The following is an 18,020-nucleotide window of genomic DNA, read 5'->3' on the forward strand; positions in this document are numbered from 1 at the left end:
AATGTGTTCTCATAAACTTTGCCATTCTTAACAGTATTTTCATTATTTTCTGCACAGAATTGGATTTGTTTTCATTTTAAATACTGATGAAGTGGTTGATGGAAATGTGGATGCGGGAGTAGCTTTATGGAGAGCTTTTAACTACGTTGCAGATGAAATGGATATCCCTGAAGCTTTTGCCACCATGATAAATGTTAGTGCTGGTAAACAGATAAAAGTAATGCTTTATCAAGGCTGTTCTTCCTTTCCTGCAGGTACACAGTAGCCACAAGAGAGTACTTTTTGAAAAAAAGGAACATAACGTGATGAATTCATTTTAAAAATACTGCTTTTCTATTCATTTCTGTTCTAATTGTATCTGCTGGTTTGTAAGTTGTTTTGAGAACAAACAGGTGAACACAACAAGTGTTATACATTCATGTGTGTAGACACGCATGCACAAATCCTGTTCCCTCAAACCTTTTAGCCTTCCTTAATTGGATAGAGACAGTGTTTTCATCTATTTCCCCTAAATTAGGTAGTCTCTGCATTAGATTATGACATATGTAATAGAGACACACAAGGAAACACACAGGCAGATAACTTAAAATGAATCAAGGAGCAAGCAAATGAAGGCAAAGGAAATCGACAGCATCACTAACTAGGTTGCTGAAGGAGCGGAGGTGTATGTGTTAGAATTTCTTTTTTAAACCAACAGTTCTTAAATTTCTTAAAGTATGATACTAAATGTTACCCAGGCAATGGTGAAAATGCTAAGTCCTATGCTAGGCATTATTGAGAAAGAGACTGAAAGAAAAATTGCTACTGTTGCAATATTTCTATATGTTTACACTGTGGTCACATTTAGCATTCTGTGTAAAGTCCCTGGTTGTCTCATCTCCTAAAAGAAAATACCATGAAGGTAGAAAGTAGTCTCCAAAATTATCAAGGAGCCTTGTAAATTTTTGGAGGTTGTTGTTGTTAAGGGGAAATGTTAGGGGCTTTTCATTTTGGAGTTTCTTGGGTGAAGAGGAGAAGAAGAAACATAAAACTCAGAAATTTTACCTTTTGAATTACAACTCCCTTCATCCTCAGCCAGACTGGCCAATAGTCATGCTGAATGGGGCTGTTACAACCTGTAATACAAAAAGTAAAGTTTCCAAGCTTTGGGGGAAAACTAATATTGGACTATCCCTGGATAGAAAATCTGGAGTAACCCAAAGAAGCAGATCAGCACTAGACTCAGGACAAACAAAAGGAAGAAGAGGTGCTGGAGGAGAGTATATATTCTCATGTTGAGGGGAATCAGAACATATCTTTCTGACTTTTTGGCCCAGTGCAAAAGCAGAATAAAATAATGATTAAACTGTTAAATTCTTCAGTTTGGTTCAGCACTGCAGGCTTCCATGCTGCCCATGCTCTGCTGTAGAGATTGTTTCAGTGTTGAATTCCACTAATAGAAACCTGCTAATTTCAGAAATTCCTCTGTTACTAACCTAATTTTAATGGTGGTAGATTTTAAGCTGAAAGGTATTATACCTCCTCAGTCTAGGTAGCTGTCCTTGATGTGCTGGAGATTTCTAACATGTCTGCATATTTAGCAATTTACTTATAATTTTGTTCTTGTAGAACAAAGTAAGCTATGAAACAGGTTTATTGTGTAAATATTTCCTTTGGTTGCTTGATTCCTCTCATGGCTGTGTACTAAAAGAGCCCAGGACTGGTGCACACAACTGTGAAGAAGAAAAAATGCAGGTTTTATTCTTTCTTCAGTATCTTCCTCCTCCCTTTAGTGCACAGAAATGAATATGATGGATGAATTTAAGAGGGAGAATTCATGGAAGTTTAATTGGCTGAAGGTATTAAAGCATACCATCTCTTGGTTACTGCTGAAAACTGAGTTATAAAATAAACTCGATTAGTTTGCGATTGGGCGACAGGAGCCTTTAAAATCCACTTTCAGTAGAGTAATAAAAATTTAATTTAATATGAATACATCAGTTGAATGGGTTATCTCATTTCTTTATCTCTCTCTCTCCCTCTCTTTTAATTAGATGTACCACGAAGTAAAAGATAGAGGTGTACTTTCTGTAGATGATGTGAAGCGTGTTCTTCGTAGTGAATTTCCTCATGCTGACATGCAAGATATCCTAGGCATTCACTCTGAATATGATGAGAAGAGAAAGGTAAAAAGAGTAGATCAGTGCAAGATGAGAGGAAAATGCTTACTTTGTGTGTGTGTGTGTTTTTTTTTTTTGAGGACTCAGAGATGCATTGGCACTTTGCATTCGGCATTCAGAACTGCAGTTTCAGAATGGCAGATGCCTGAGGAGATTTCCTAATCCCTAATACCAGTCACCTATAACACAAATCTGTGCCTTCTGATGTCAAAATGGTAGTGTAAGTAGGATTGTAATGCTGACAGCAGCCACTATCAGATGTATGTGTGGCATTTTAAGCAGATATTAAAAGATTTGATGTTAAGTGATTGAGGGATACACAATCCTAACACTTTTTGGGCTACAGTCTTCTACATGCCTACCTGAGAATAAACCCCATGGAGCTCTTGTTCCAAACAGGGCTTTCTCTGTAGCACAATCTTGACTGTAGTGATCCCTCCCAAGGGAAGTCAAGATGCTCCTCCATCTTTGCTGGATTTCTAGTGAGTGATCAAAATATATAATTCTATCTGGCCTGTGGCTTATAAAACTGGCCTTTAAAAATATTCTTTATGTGTGCGTTTTAAATTGTACATTCCTTTGGGGACCCTTGTGGCAGACAAGTGAAGCTGGAGGTGGTTTTGTGAATGCCCATGCAGTGGCTTCAGGAGGGAGAGGAGGGGCTGCGGAGGGACAGTAGGAAACTTGTAAATAATGAAATCCGCGGAGATCAAAGCTTTCACTGTTCTTTCAAATGCTTAGGTGGAATCTCTTTTCCTTTAGCTTGAATCCATTGCTCCATGTCCGGAGCTGAAGAAAACAAGCTTGCTCCTTCTTTCATATGACATCCTTTCAAATATTTAAACATTGATATCATGTCACCTTTTAACCTTCTCTTTGCCAGATCTTGCCTGACAATATCTTCCCATGGACTCGGGTAGTCTGTTTCCCCCTATATACTGCTGTTGCATCTATCCATGTTCTCATATTTTGAGTGTGAGTCTTTGGACATCGTCAGCTACACTGCAACACTACGAATTTCTAACTGTTTTTCTTCCTACATTATTTCAAGAAAACATGTTTTTGTTTGGCAATTATCAGCCTTTGGTTTTTGCTTTTATATGTGACATTCTGGGAAGTTGTAAGGACATAACAAATTCATTTGTCTCCTCTGCTTTTCCCCACCCCCAGTACAGGGATGTTTGTGTTCGGTGTCTCTTACTATCTAATCATTTTTTTCCTGCAGTCAGCTCCATTCTGTGTAACTATGACATCTCTGATCTGTCCAGGCAGGAGCAGTGTTTTATAAGAAGACTGGCCTGGGTCTATTGCCTCAAGCTCTCTTTAATGGTGTGCCCTTTAACAGAAAAGAGATGAATGTTGCAGAGCTACAGACCTCTCTGCTGAAGATTGTGGATGCCACAGAGTCCTTTCAGCGGGCAGTGTTCATGGTATGTTTAGCATTATTTTTTTTCTCAAAATGTGCACTGAAATATTGGCCAGTAGATTGCTTCAGTTGTGCTTATATTCTACATCTTTCATAATGAGGTGGTTTGGAATTAATGTTGTGAAAACCTAAATGGCATCATTATTTTAATTTGCAGTCATGATTTTGAAACTTATTATATAATGATTATCCATGCTTTGGAATTTAACTAAGCTCTTGTTAATCTTCGAGATGCTTGAAGCCACAGTACAAAGATGGATATTGGTAAGAAAATGTCGGCTGGATGAGTGATGCCTCATTCTCCGCATTCTTTTTCTAATATCTTTTTTCTAGAGAAGGATAGTACCCTTTATTAAGCAGTAGATAAAATCTTAAATATAAAATGAATGTTAAATATATAAAATATTAAGGATGGTATATAATGTCATGGGTGTTTTGATTTGCCCAGATTAACATCATGCATGTTTAGGTTAAATGCTTGACCTCAGGCAGTTTAGAGAACTGATAAGGTGGCACGTAGGAGGCCTGAATTCCCAAGCAAAAAGTCCAGCAAGCAGGTGGGCAGCTGGACTGGCAATGGAATAACAGCCAGGAGTGACAATTTGAATATGAGCCAGTGCTCACAGCCTTACCAATTTAGGATCACCAATGATGGAGACACTGTTAGCTTTAGTGAACATCACAATCCAGGAGTCTCTCCAACTAGCAGTGTTAGACAGCTCATCCGTTGTTAGTAATCGCCTACTTCCATACAATCCACCTTGTACACTCAAGTTCTCTGGAAGGAACTTATTGCAGTCCCTAAAGACTCAATTAACTGCATCCTCCCAGAGGACTTTTTGCGCAGCTGCTCTCAACCTGTGGAACAGCCTGACAGACGAGATCTGTCAAATTACCAACTTAGACAGATTCAAGAAAGCTGTTCGAACGGATCTCTTCTGGCAGGCCTTTCCAGATTAAAGTACTCAGCCATACAATGATCTCTCCCATATATGTTATGAGTCTGCCAATCATTATTAGATGTAATGTTTTTGTGAAATCTTAATTCTGATTGTTTAATTATTTTTTAAAGGGGGATATGGTGTATATTTTTGTATGATTTTAAATGTTGTACACCGCTTTGATCGTTTTCACAAAAAGCGGGATATAAATAAAAGTTGTATTTATTTTATTATTTTTAGACCTAGCCTTGACAGCTCCTAACAGTATCTAAGAATGTATGGAGCTGTGGATGAGAGTGAGAACTACCATATATGCTCAACTATAAGTCAACCTCATGTATAAGTTGAGGGCAGGTTTGGGGGCCAAAATTATGGATTTTGATATGACCTATGGATAAGTCGAGGGTAAAACTTGGGGTCATGTAATGAAGGATGTAAAGGACAAAGCAAAGGAAAACAATGCCAAAGAACTTAGACAATTCTAGCAGGGATAACTATTTGTGCTCTTACTAAAGGCTGGATGAATGAGAAAGTGGAAGGGATCCAGAGCTTCCAGAGCAGATTAAACTCTTGCCTTTCACCAAGGGATGGTTGTGTGTGTGTGAGAGAGAGAGATTTAAAGTACACTGGTGCCTCGGGTTACGAAATTAATTCGTTCCACCATTCCTTTCGTAACCCGAAAATTTCGTAACCCGAAAAATAATCCGTTAGCACTGGAAAGCCTATAGCTGCACTTTGCAGCATTTGAATTTCGCGCCGAAATGAATTTCGTAACCCGAAAAATATTTCGTAACCCGAAACAGTTTTTGCCAATCCAACTTTTTCGTATCCCGGAAATTTCGTAACCCGATCATTTCGTATCCCGAGGCACCAGTGTACAGTACTTACATTGACCTTTGGATAAGTGAACTCAGGTTTTTGGGGTCAATTTTTTAACCTAAATTTCTAGACTTATACATGAGTATATACAGTATATTTAATCTCAAGATATCAAATGGTTTAGAAATCAGTGTGACTTCTATTGTTATCCCTACAGGGCTTGCTGAACGACCATAAAGATGCAGTAGACTTCATCATGGAGCAGCAGAATGTAGTTTCACATATAAATGACAAAATTCTCAGCACTGAAAAAAGATATTTGAACTTTATACCACCGTCAGGTAAACGAAGTAGTACAATCTACTTTCCTTTCTCTTCTTTTTTGATCCTCATTTTGTTTATGTTTGATGTTAACAAGGTAAATTTTTAACTATTCCAGTTCCAGTAGATACAAGTGATTTTTCAACTTTTTCCTTCTTGGACTCCCAAGATAAGACATTTGTTGTTGCAGAAAACATGAAATATGTGACAAGAAAAGGTAGGTTTATTTTTGTTCAACTGTAAAACTGTATAAGTCCTGCATTTGTACAGCAAAAGCTTATGAAATTCTAATAGTTATCCATACAATGCTAACCCTAATTGATTTTTAATCTTAATAAAATACCTTAGATTTGTAGTAAAGTCATGCTACAGCTTAAGTTTAAATCTTATCCTCATAGGCCTTAAACCACCATTCATTGGTTAACTTGCTGTTGGAAATCTACCTTAAACCAATTCCTTATCCTGACCTGTAGCCAGTCCATAAGATGTGTTGCTTAACCGTGGTTGAGGAAAAGGATCTAAAAGCCTTATCCTCCATATTCAGCATCATTAGTAAATAAACAGTTTGTGTGAGGAATAGATCTGTGGGTGGCTAAACCTTAAGTGCAGTCAGATTATAAAACAATTGTACTATATTTAATTTTATAAGGATAATTCATTTAATTGCTAATACAATGTAGCCATTTTTCCTGTTGTGATTTTCTTTTAGTGTAGGTGTATAGGTGTGTGTTGGATGAAATATTGTTCTAAAGGGTACAAATTTGATGTTATGATGAAGTCATTGAACCAGAGTATCTGTTATCCAAATATGTTACATACAGTTTCACATGCATAACACATCTTTGTATTTATGGCATTATGACCACATGTTTCCATGCATGTAATAATTTTTGTGCAGCTGTAAAACTTGCTTAAACTAGTTGTTGCACTTCTAAAAGTTATGTCCAAACCATTCCAATTGATGCAAATAGCTCTCACGTTATCTCTCATTCCTTTCAAATGGTATTCCTCACGTTTTCCATTTTAGAGTTAATTATAGTGCTGCAATAGATCTGCACGAGCATTAATGCCAATAATATCCCAATAATGTAAAAATAACACCATGGTTATTTCTAAATAGAGGGATGGTAAGAGCAATTCTTCTACAGGAGGGCATAAACACAAGGCAATAAAATGATACTGATAAGCCATTAAGAAATATATGTTGTCTTGGCACTGAGCTGTATTTAGAAAAACAGTGACAATGTAAGGTTGAACATTGTGACAGCCAAGTCTTGTCTTATGATTTGGGGAAAGAATCTGGACATAATAGTTCATTCAGGACTCCACATGCCCAGTCAGTCTTTACTATAGCTCGCAATTCTTCCTGCTATTTGTGAGGAGATGGGCTTTTTGACTGGAGCTTTCTGTAGACTCAGAAAACTATATATTTTTGACCTTCAAAGCAGTCACTTAAATGCTCCCATTGTCATCCCATTCATATTTCAAATTCAGATTAATCCTAAACTAAGATATAAACTTTACTGCATTTATTGAATTTACCTCAAGTAAACATGCATAGCCTTGCTCTGTAGATCAGTCACTGAATAATCCTTTATCATTCTCAGTCTTCAAAGGATGAGTGGTTTCCATACTGAGAAATGGTTCAGGTGTCTTAAGGACATAGTCATATTCTTTTAATAACAAGGGGTGAGAGATTCCACATACCTCTTCTGTAAATGGTATATTGACTAGCAAGTGTTAAGATAGCTCTGAACACAGCAGTCCAAGTTTCTGTTCTGCCATTGCATCTTTGCATTCTGCTCACTTACCTTATATGTTGTGAACAGTGAAAATGTTTGACCTTGGTTGTATTTTGCTGTTCTTTTTTTAGATGAAGACATAATATATCCAGTTACCATATGGATTGTTGCTGATTATGACAAGCCAGATGGGAGGCAATTGCTTGCTACTGCAGTGAAACACCTGGTCAGTTCCTTAAAACTACTTTGTGCAGACAATATGGCCTAAATCCAAGTACTAGACCCACCTAGACTAAATGCATTGAATCCTTGAGATTTATTCAAGTGTTAGCTTACCATTCAGCTGTTGACTCTGTAAGTCTACTCTAATTCATACTACTGAGTAGATTTATGTCTGTGAACACTGTTAAAATAGTGTGGTGAAGATGATCGTATCCTCAGGAAAACTAAGAAGCTGGGGATAAAAAAAAATGAAAATCTGTTTATACATGCTGTTACTCACTTTAAGCCTTAAAATAAATATTATTTTTATTTAAATTTTAAAAGGCTTAAAATAAGAGCCATATTTCCTTAAAATAAACCTTTTAATGAATAAAATAGACATGTGGAACTTTAATTACTAACTTATTCTTGAAGTTGGCAGTGATGTGGGATTTGTAACATCCCATAAAAGGAATTTTGCCAAAGAGCTCTGGGACTAAAAAGGCAAAGAGGAACCCCATGTCGCTGAAAGAAATTAGGCCATACAAAATAGAGTTGTTTCCTTGGACAATTTTTATTATCTGTAACAGAATCAACTCATTGCACAAATGGGACCTACTTAGCCCCTAATTTAGGTGATACATAAGAACTGTGAAAGCCCCCCAATCCCCACTTACTGGGTAGCAGCCACTGAAATTGACAGGGGTCTGTTTGTCAGTCTGGAAGCAGCCAACTGATGTTCCCACCTCCTCTTGCTTGAGAGATCTGCAGCACAATGGGGAATTGTAACAGGGACCCTGGCTCTGCATGCCACTCACAGGAGAGCATGGGAACATCAGTTAGCTGCTTCCCGATTTACAGGAAAGCAGATGCCATTGATGACAGTGGCTGGAGACGGGTGGGATTGGGATGGGAGCACCGCAATTATAGTGCTTTTGCCTTCATAACTCACCACCTGGATTGAGGCCATGCTCTTTAAAAAAATAAGGCAGCACCAGGTTATGGGATCCACTTGATCCACAGTAAATCAAGTACGGCCCACAGAGCTACACATAGAATTCAGCCTTTAAGGGATGGACTGGATCATTACCTAAATAAATAAACTGTAAAATACCTCCAAAGTAAATAGCTGCCCTTATTGCCTGGTGTGCCAAACTGATATTTCTCCTACCTTTTCTTAGTATCAGGAAAACAAATATTTGCCATCTTGTGCTCCTTGGGATGAATTGGAGTATAGTGCTTGCATCCAGACAAAGTCCAGCTTTTAGCCCAATTGAAATTAATAGGACATGTCAGTTTAACTTAAGTCCCATTGATTTAATCAGGATTAATGAATGGCTTAGTTCTGGATCCAATCTTTTATCTTAACAGTCAGGTGCCAGTTGTAGCATTTCTAAGGAGAACATCTCTAATTATTTCATTATCTAATTAAGTAAAATTTGCTTGATGTCCCCTTTTCTTCATAGCCAGTACGCTTTTAGGATTATGTACTGACAAGTATTTTAAAGGTCTTTCATACAACTTTTTTAATGATCCTCCTGGAATCTGCAGGAAATCATATGACTGGCTACCTGTAGCACTTCTATAATGCTGTTATATCACAGTTCTCAGAGGACTGGGGAGGAGAACTGTGATATAATAACTGATAAATAGCTTTTGCAACAAAAATGCTTGTTATACGTGCACCCATACTCACTGCCATAGACACAGTGAAGCAAGGGTAGGCCAGTATATGGCTTTTAGATGTTGCTGGATTTCAACTCCCATCAGCTCTTGCCAGATTAGCCAGTGGTGAAGGACTACAGTCCAATCTCACTGACAGGCTACATCTTCCCCACCCCTGTAAGTAAAGTGTGAAGTGTTGATATGTGTGTTGGTCAACACTATGAGCTCCAGCCAATTGTTTCTCCATGGTGTTTGTCAGTCTTGCTTCATATATGACTGAAAGCACAACAGTCCTTCACTTTTTCAGTGTTTGTCACTGTCAGTTTAAACATTTCATACAGTGTAATCCTGTAACATTTTAATCAATCCTAAGATAGCTTTCTAAATATTTGTCTCTGCCAAAGGTGGTGGTGAAGACTTTAGGCCTACCATATATACTCAACTATAAGTCGACCTCATGTATAAGTCGAGAGCAGATTTTGGGGCCAAAATTATGGATTTTGATATGACCCATGGATAAATCAGAGGTAAAACTTAGGGACATATAATGAAGGATGTAAATGACAAAGCAAAGGAAAACAATGCCAACAAACTTACAAAATTTCAGCAGCCATAACTATTTGTGCACATACTAAAGGCTGGATGGATGAGAGAGTAGAAGGGTGCCAGTACTTCCAGAGCACATAAAACTCTTGTCTTTCACCAGGGGATGGTTATGTATATACATATATAAATATATATGATTTAAAGTACAGTACTTACATTGACCCGTGGATAAGTCGCCTCAGTTTTTTGGGGTCAATTTTTTAACCTAAATTTCTAGACTTACACATGAGTATATACAGTAATTTGATTTTTAGCAACATCCAAGGAGCCGCCATTTGGAACTCCTGTGCAAAAATCAAACAATTAAACCCTGCCACTTTGAATAAAAGAATTCTGAGCCCTGGAATTTGCTTTGAGCACCAGAATAATGTGGAATGTAAAGTTGTTCCACACACACACAAAAAAATTACAAACTGTCAGTTCTAGTAGTATAATTTAAGTTATTATTAATGGGGAAGCGTGGAGTAATTTTGCTGCTCCTGAATTTGAACAATTCAAAGACAGAAATCCTCTCTGATCTACTGGAAATTATCCCCAATGGTTCAACCATCTGGCTACCCCTAATCTATCTATCTGCAGTTCCTGGAAGAGACAAGTATATATGTAGGTGCGTTTAAAGCAACATAAAGTGTGCAGACAGCACAACTTGGAGGTGACATAAATATTTTATTATGAAGCATCAATGTAATCGTCACTTCATAATGTATTGAGGACATAAAAGACTGTGTGGCAGCAACCTGAAGGAACATTCAGTCTTAGCAACTGGGTATGAGGAAAAGGGAAGGGGCAGCAATGAAAGAATGAATGTTAGCAAATGCAGTTGCTGTATTGTGGCTTCTTGCCAATTGAGGATGCAGATGATCAGGTTAACCAGGGCTTTATAGAAGAAAAGGATTGTAAGAAGGCATATGAAGGAAGAGAAAATTACTGAGAAAGAGTTCCAGGCAGTAACATTATTAATAGGCAAGGATGTGAAATCTTTGTTTGCCTTGCAGAAAACAAGCAGTCACGTGCAGCTTGGGATTGTGAATAATCCTACATCAAAAATTACTGAAGACAGCACTGTCATTGCAAGGGCAATCCTGGCAGCTTTATTGACACAGAAAAACACAAGTTTGAAAAACTTCCTTAGTCGGATTCTTAAGGAGGAGACAGCAGAGGCTCTTGCTACAGGAACTAAAATCAAGAAATTTCTTGTACTGGTTAGTAGCTTGTTTGTTTATGTGTTCATTCAATTGACATCATGCACTTCTCTAGATATGGTATCCAGGGCTATATTACCTTGTAGATGAAAACAAAGTACAACAAAAAACCTACTAATAATAATAAAAAAAATTAAAACCATGAATCAAGCAATCCTTAAAAAAATACTAGTATAAAACAGTTTAAAACACACTTGATATATAGTAAAGAAGATGAAAGCACACCATGCTTCATTAAAGCTTATCTGTCACAACCAGTTAGCAGACAACTAAATATAAAACATCTGTCTATAGAAAGATGAATGAGGGGTCAACTGAGCTTCTTGTGGGAGGGATTTCCACATCCTAGAATTTATCCTCACAAAGCATGTCATGCTTGTGATGGTCGTGGGACTGAGAGAAACCTGTCACCTGAAAATCTGAAAATTTGGGCAGTTTCATATGGCGAAACACTGGCTTTTACAGAGTCTGGAACCAAGCTGTAAGAGCTCTATGGGTCATAAGCAGTACTTTGAGTTCTGCCAAATATGCCAGGTGTTAGAATGGTGCTCTTGTAGACTAATTTAGGTTGATGATTTAAAATAATTTTTGAGCAAGAACTATCTGTTGCAAAGCAAAGTGACCAAACATTGCTGCAGGTTTTAGTAGTATTAGTAAACTGAATTCACTTCTTATATGACACACCAAAGATGATGCTTATGTCAGGTGAAAAAAATTTGTACTGGTCTATGTGAGGAAAAAAACCCAACCTAAGTCATACAATCAGAATGCTCAAGTGGACTTTACAATTTTAAGATGCAGGACTCATATTGGGGCATTCATATTTGAAAGCTCCCCTGTGGGTTTTTTTTTTTTTTTATGGTGTAACATAGAGAAATAGCACCTCAGAGGAGATATCTAGGCTGAATTTTCTTCCCTAAAGATGCTAGAGTTTTACATGAAGGGAGTTTCTTTGCGGAGAATGTGGGAAGAGACTTTATCCACCCCACACTTCTGAAATGGTAGGAAGGGGGCAATGTTTATAAAATTATTTGTGATTTGTTTTTTAACTTTGATGTATTGTTATGCACTTGTAAAACATTTTTACTGTTTAATTTTATAGTTGGGAGGGGGGTTGGGTCGGGGTCTTGTGGGGCTTGTTGTTTTTATTGTTGTATATTGTATTCACTTTGCTGTTACCCGCCTTGATCCTCAAAGCGGAAGAGCCGAGATATAAATAAATATTTATTATTATTATAACACAATGGAGCAGTGGGTGTTCTATGCCAATATTGAGGAGAATGTCTGTCTTTCTCTTCTTTCTCCCTCAATAATAATAATATAATAATAAAATTTTATTTATATCCCGCCTCTCTATCAACAATAATCGAGGCAGCTTACATATTAAAACTTCATAAAAAAATTCCAACATCCCCATTTCCCTCCCTCCCCTAATAAAACAAGAATTAAACAATTAAACATTAAAATAATCCAATTACAATCCAATTGAAATAAGCAGTGAGTGATTGGGCACAGAGTTATCGATGGAATAGTCATATTAGATGTGTGGCTGAAATTACTATTCAGGAAAGGCTTGCCCGAAGAGATCCATCTTGACAGCCTCTTTAAAACTGTCTAAACTACTAATATGACAGATCTCCTCTGGCAGGCCATTCCATAATCTAGAAGCAGTGGAGGGAAAGGTTCTCTGGGTGGATGCAGTCAATCTAGTCTTTATATGTTGCAATAAATTCCTCCCAGAGGACCTAAGTGTGTGGGGTGGATTATACGGAAGGAGGCAGTCCATTAACTAGGTTGGACCCAAGCCATGTAGGGCTTTAAAGGTCATAACCAACGCTTTGTACTGTGCCCGGAAACCAATATGCAGCCAGTGAAGTGATTTTAAGATAGGTGTAATATGGTCACTTCTAGATTTTCCCATGACCAACCTGCCTGCCATATTCTGAACTAATTGGAGTTTCTGGACTAAGCACAAGGGTAGCTCCATGTAGAGTGCATTGCAGAAGCTGAGTCGTGAGGTTACCAGAGCATGTACCACAGTTGCCAGGTCCCGGTTCCAAGAAAGGACACAGCTGGCATATCAGCAGAAGCTGATAGCAAGCACTCCTGACTGTCACATTTACCTGATTTGTCATCTGGAGTGACGAGTCAAGAAGCATCCCCAGACTGTGAACACAGTCCTTAGAGAAGAGTATGACCCCATCCAGGACTGGTAGTTGTATCACAATACCTGGATTAGGGGCCCCTACTGTGTGTACCGCCATTTTATCTGGATTCAATTTTAGTCTGTTTTTTCTCATCCACTTCATTACCATTTTAAGACATTCATTGAGGGGAGAGGCGCCATCTGGAGTCGAAGCTGAAGACCAAGACATGGAGAAATATATCTGGGTGTCATCAGCGTACTGATGACACCCTGCCCCATCAACAATAGAATGGATCATTCTTTTAAAATGGGTTTTCCCTTAATAGGGCCTTACAAGGTTGTTGTATCATTAAGCTACAAGAAGAAGCTTAATTAAATACTTGGGAACCTGTTTATTGCAAAGCTAGATTTTGCATCCAGCTTCCCTTAGAGCAGAGATTTTAACCATGTTTGGTTTAGTTTTCCTGACCAGATGCCATCTTATACCTTCTCTTCTAGGGCATGGATGGTGATGTATTTGAGAAGAAATACCACACACTGGGTGTAGATATGATTCAGGCTCACCGGATATTTTGTCAGGAGGTTCTTAGGCTGCTTCCTGGGCAAATGGCTGTCATCAGTAATGGCAGGGTAAGTCAAGAAGCAGCTGCACAGTTTTCACATCTTGATTGTTTTCCCACTTCCATTTGAATTGATCCCCTGAGTTTACATCATTGTTTTCTTACACTTATCTCAGTAAATAAGAAGCAAGAAAATGTATATCGAATACTCTTTCTCCACTGACTGTTGAGTTGTATTCTCTCTCCTCCTAAAAGCACCCTCCCACTTACTTGTCAGGATCACATTTCTTCTATTACTCCTCCAAGCAAAGGGACCTCCCCAGCATCTCAGACCAACAGCTTCCCTTTTAGTCCCTTTTCACCTCTTTAGCAACTCTTTCTCCACTGTCTCTTTTTTCAACGCATCCTACTGTTACCCAAAAGCGTTCCAAGAGGGCATCCACAATCAATATGTAATAGGGGGATTTTGTTAGCTCAATTACAAAGATACTCACTCATGCACACGACCAAGAAATAATGTATAAAAGCTGGTAGCAGATAGCTACTTAAGGGATTGCATTGGATGATACTGTACCAATTCCAAAAGTGGAGCTCCAGTCGTCAGGGGACACTGTGAAGTAAAATGATTCAGCAGCTGACTGGATCATGGCGTGGCCAGCAATGCTGAAGAGTCAAGTGAAATGCTGACAGTTTTACGAGTCCCAGTTGGTGGTGCCTGAGCAGGCATATTTATAGGGCAAAACATATCCTAGGGGAGATTTGGGGATTAAAATGAAGTTTCCAGGAGAGAAGAATGAGAAGGGAGCTTGTGAATGGCCGGGCAATCAGTGTAAATGTCTCTGGGGTGTTGCATCCAGAGGGAAGTATACTTCGATTTTTGTTCACTTGTAAACACTAGGTCTGTCACTCACCATCACTCCTATGCAGATTTTGGTCCTTAGCTATGTGCTCTTGAGCATCCCCCATGCTGCGCCTCCCAGATCACCAAATGTAGTCATGGAGCTTCTTATATGGTCTGGCTAGTTTCCTGCACTGGGAGCGCACTCTCAGCCACATGCCTCAAACATCTCTCTTGATATCAACTTGATATTGAAAAAGAGGAGGGGTGCCGAAGGCCAGATCATGGGGTAACACTACTAAAAAACGGAGTCCTTGTGTGGGCTTACTTTTTTTAGCTATAAATAATAAGAGATTTTAAGTGAGCAAAACAGCATACATTTAAAAAGGATAAAAGGCAGCAACAAGAACTAAGACAAAGAAAAAAAATTAAAAAAAAACACTCCTCATTTCCTGGAGATGTCTGAACAACCACATTGGTGGTGATGGTCTCTCCCTCATTGGAGGCTTTAAAGCAATGAGTGGGTGGTCACCTGTGGGGATGCTTTAGCTGTGAATTCCTGCATAGGACTGGCTAAATTACCTTCCACATAATGCCTCCCCTATATTACTCTGATATAACAGTGAGTGTATTCCTAAATACAGATGCTATAAGTAAAAAAAAAAAAAAAGCCCACTTCTGGGTTACTACTAGGTTGAAAGGGAATTTCTTGAAAAGATCTTTGGCTCTTCTATCAATCCCTCCTCCCTCTTCCACACCACCAGTGGAGAGCGGGGCTAGATGCAGAGAAGGAAAGCCTGTGGTGCCAGAAGCATTTGTTTCAGAGTCCCTCATCTCTTCCCTAATCGGGTCAGAGATATCATTGTAACCCTATTCAGGAGTAAGGGGCTTTTGACCTGAAGTAATCTTGCAATCGATAAAACCACTATCTAGGGAGAAGCTCTGACCCGTCTGATGCATACTTTAGTTACCCAACAGTAAAAAAAAAAAAAAAAAATACTTCCAACAAAAGGTTCTTTGTTCCTTCCTTTCGACGTATTTTGGAAAGAGCCCTACAAGTGACAGAGGGAAGATAGATGCCATTGGTATTCTTGAGATATGTCCAAACGCAAACATAAAAGAGGCCACAGGTGACACTACCCAGGGGAGGTAGTCTAGTGGGGGAGGGCTCTTCCTCCTCTAGTGATGAAGCTTTTTCTCGGGACAAAGAATTAGGACTTCAGAAATCTTGGAGGGTGCAGGAGCATACATCCCCTTAAGAAGATGGCAGACTTAAGTCTTGCTCTTAAAACCTTACATTTCCAGCCAGATAAGAGGCAGATGTTGTCAGAGCTCAAGCTATCAGAAGAAGGGATGTATTAGGGGGTTTTGAGTGAGGAGTAACTGTTCAAAGTTGAGTATTCCCTGCCTTGTTGACTATGATTCCTTACATATTATGGTGAGATCCAGCCCCAGTTACCCACACCCTGGTAACATAAATGGTAGAGTAGCACAGTATGCTTTACATAGGTCTTCCCTTGAACACTGTTTTAACAACCTTGTTGATCCAGCATAGCATGCGAAGGCTATTGACTGGTGGTACAAAATCTATTTTGACAGGACTTAGAGTTTTAGTGACTGCTAGTGTGTTTTCAGACACAGTTCAATGTACTGGTTTTGTAGTTTAAAATGGAAGGCATATGCCTTCCATTTTAAACTACAAAACCAGTACATTCCTAATCTAATGATAAATGCCAGTGTCTCATCTTCTGTTTGTACAGGTTATAGGCCCTTTACAAGAAAATGAATTAAGTGCAGAAGATTTTAACTTGTTGGAGAAGGTAACACTAAGTTTAGGAGCTGTGAAGATTAAAGCGCTTGTCAAAGAAATGGATGTTGACAGTAAACGGTAACATTCCTGGGTTTTAATGCATTTTTTGGTGGGGGGGGTGCAGGAGCATATTTTCTGCAGAGTTTCACTGGACACAGCATAGCTAAGACATTGCAACTTTGAAAATAAATTCCTTTAGATCCAACACTGTTTGACTCCTGACATTTAAGTTTTGATATCTGCTACTTTTCAAATAGCTTTATCATCAAGAAACAGTATGGAGCTATCTGTATTAGTATGGTTAATTTTTGAAGATTGTAGTCTTTTACTTGGAAAAAAGTCCCCTTGAACTCAGTGAACTCTACCTCCAAGTAGGCATGTATAGCATTGCTGCGTAAATGCCATATTTTTTATTTTTATTAATTTGATATTGATATAAAAGTGTAAAAGAAATCTTATACGAGAACTACTTTCTTTTAGTACCACATTTGCACCTTTAGCTGATATTACACTTTGCAATAATTTTGAAACTGTGGCTGCTCTTATCCCTCTGGGGCCCTTTGAAGTGGCTTATATCTTAAAACACCATAAAACAAACAATATCATAAAGACAGCAACAAAAACAAAGAAGTCAGAGCAACCATTTAAACTAATTTTTAATTTTCAAAAGAAAAGAAAATAGTCTTTACTGTTGTTTTTCCCCTCCAAAATGCTAACAGAATAGTGTGTGTGTGTGTGTTACAAGGATGAAAACTTCGGTAGCAAGTAACATTTTACCTTGGACTCAGCTTCAGGAGGTGGATCTCACATCAGTGAGGTAGTACAGTAAATCCATTCCAGGTCTTCAAGTGAGCTGTCTAAGGATGTTCGGGAACCTTATTCCTGAATTGGTTCAGCACTGAGGATAGCACCTGTGGAGTGAATTCAATACCGCACTGACATGGGAGAGTCTTGGACCTTCCCCAATTGGCCCCTGGATCTTCCACTGCTACACACAGCTGATACAGAACCTTTGACATGGAAGTCACCAGTTGCCACTGCTGAGGCACTAATTATACCCTTTGACTTTTGAACAAACATTATGGGAGTAGGTGCTGTCTGCCAGACAGTGGTGTCCCCACCCCTGGTGTTACCCATTGCAAGGGGCAGGGCTTTGGGGAGTGGCATCCAAAATGGTGTGCTCGCCCCATCTCCTTTGCTGCTGTGGCACCATCCTCCTCACAGGTGGAGTTGCTCCATGGCAGTGAGGTCGGAAGGGCCGTGCCCTCTCCCTTTGCTGCTGCGGCACTGTTCTCCTCAGAGTTAGAGTGGCTCTGCGGCAACAAGATCGGGAGGGTCATGCTTGGCTCTCTCCCTTCACTGCTGTGGCACCATTCTCTGCAGGGGTAGAGTGGCCCTGTGGCAGCAAGGTCACAAGGGGTATGGATTAGGCTGCTGCCACTGCGGCAAAGCTGGGATGGGTGCACTTGACCATCTCCACTCCTCAGCAGGAGGGCCAGATGGGGTACCATCCCTCTTCTGCGATGTCACCTGGTGTGGGCTGCACCCCCTTAGTAATGTCACTGCTGCCAGAGTACATTGCTG

At 39.1% G+C, this 18,020-nt stretch overlaps 1 protein-coding gene across 4 annotated transcripts in view; it reads left to right on the top strand.

Annotated features, from left to right (window-relative positions):
• The window catches only part of LOC149319134 (UDP-glucose:glycoprotein glucosyltransferase 2-like), a 104,038-nt gene that overhangs the window by 49,147 nt on the left and 36,871 nt on the right, over positions 1–18,020 (top strand). For all 4 annotated transcript variants that reach the window (XM_089511160.1, XM_089511161.1, XM_089511163.1 and 1 more), the window contains exons 15-23: positions 58–193; positions 2,034–2,165; positions 3,428–3,589; positions 5,563–5,686; positions 5,785–5,883; positions 7,540–7,634; positions 10,876–11,082; positions 13,727–13,858; positions 16,387–16,514. In XM_089511160.1, the coding sequence (XP_089367286.1) occupies positions 58–193; positions 2,034–2,165; positions 3,428–3,589; positions 5,563–5,686; positions 5,785–5,883; positions 7,540–7,634; positions 10,876–11,082; positions 13,727–13,858; positions 16,387–16,514 (1,215 nt within the window). The remainder of the gene's footprint in view (positions 1–57; positions 194–2,033; positions 2,166–3,427; positions 3,590–5,562; positions 5,687–5,784; positions 5,884–7,539; positions 7,635–10,875; positions 11,083–13,726; positions 13,859–16,386; positions 16,515–18,020) is intronic.

This window comes from Sceloporus occidentalis, unplaced genomic scaffold, assembly GCF_023333645.1.
Source record: "Sceloporus occidentalis isolate IW3139 unplaced genomic scaffold, rSceOcc1.0.p SCAF_2, whole genome shotgun sequence".
Taxonomy (NCBI): domain Eukaryota; kingdom Metazoa; phylum Chordata; class Lepidosauria; order Squamata; family Phrynosomatidae; genus Sceloporus; species Sceloporus occidentalis.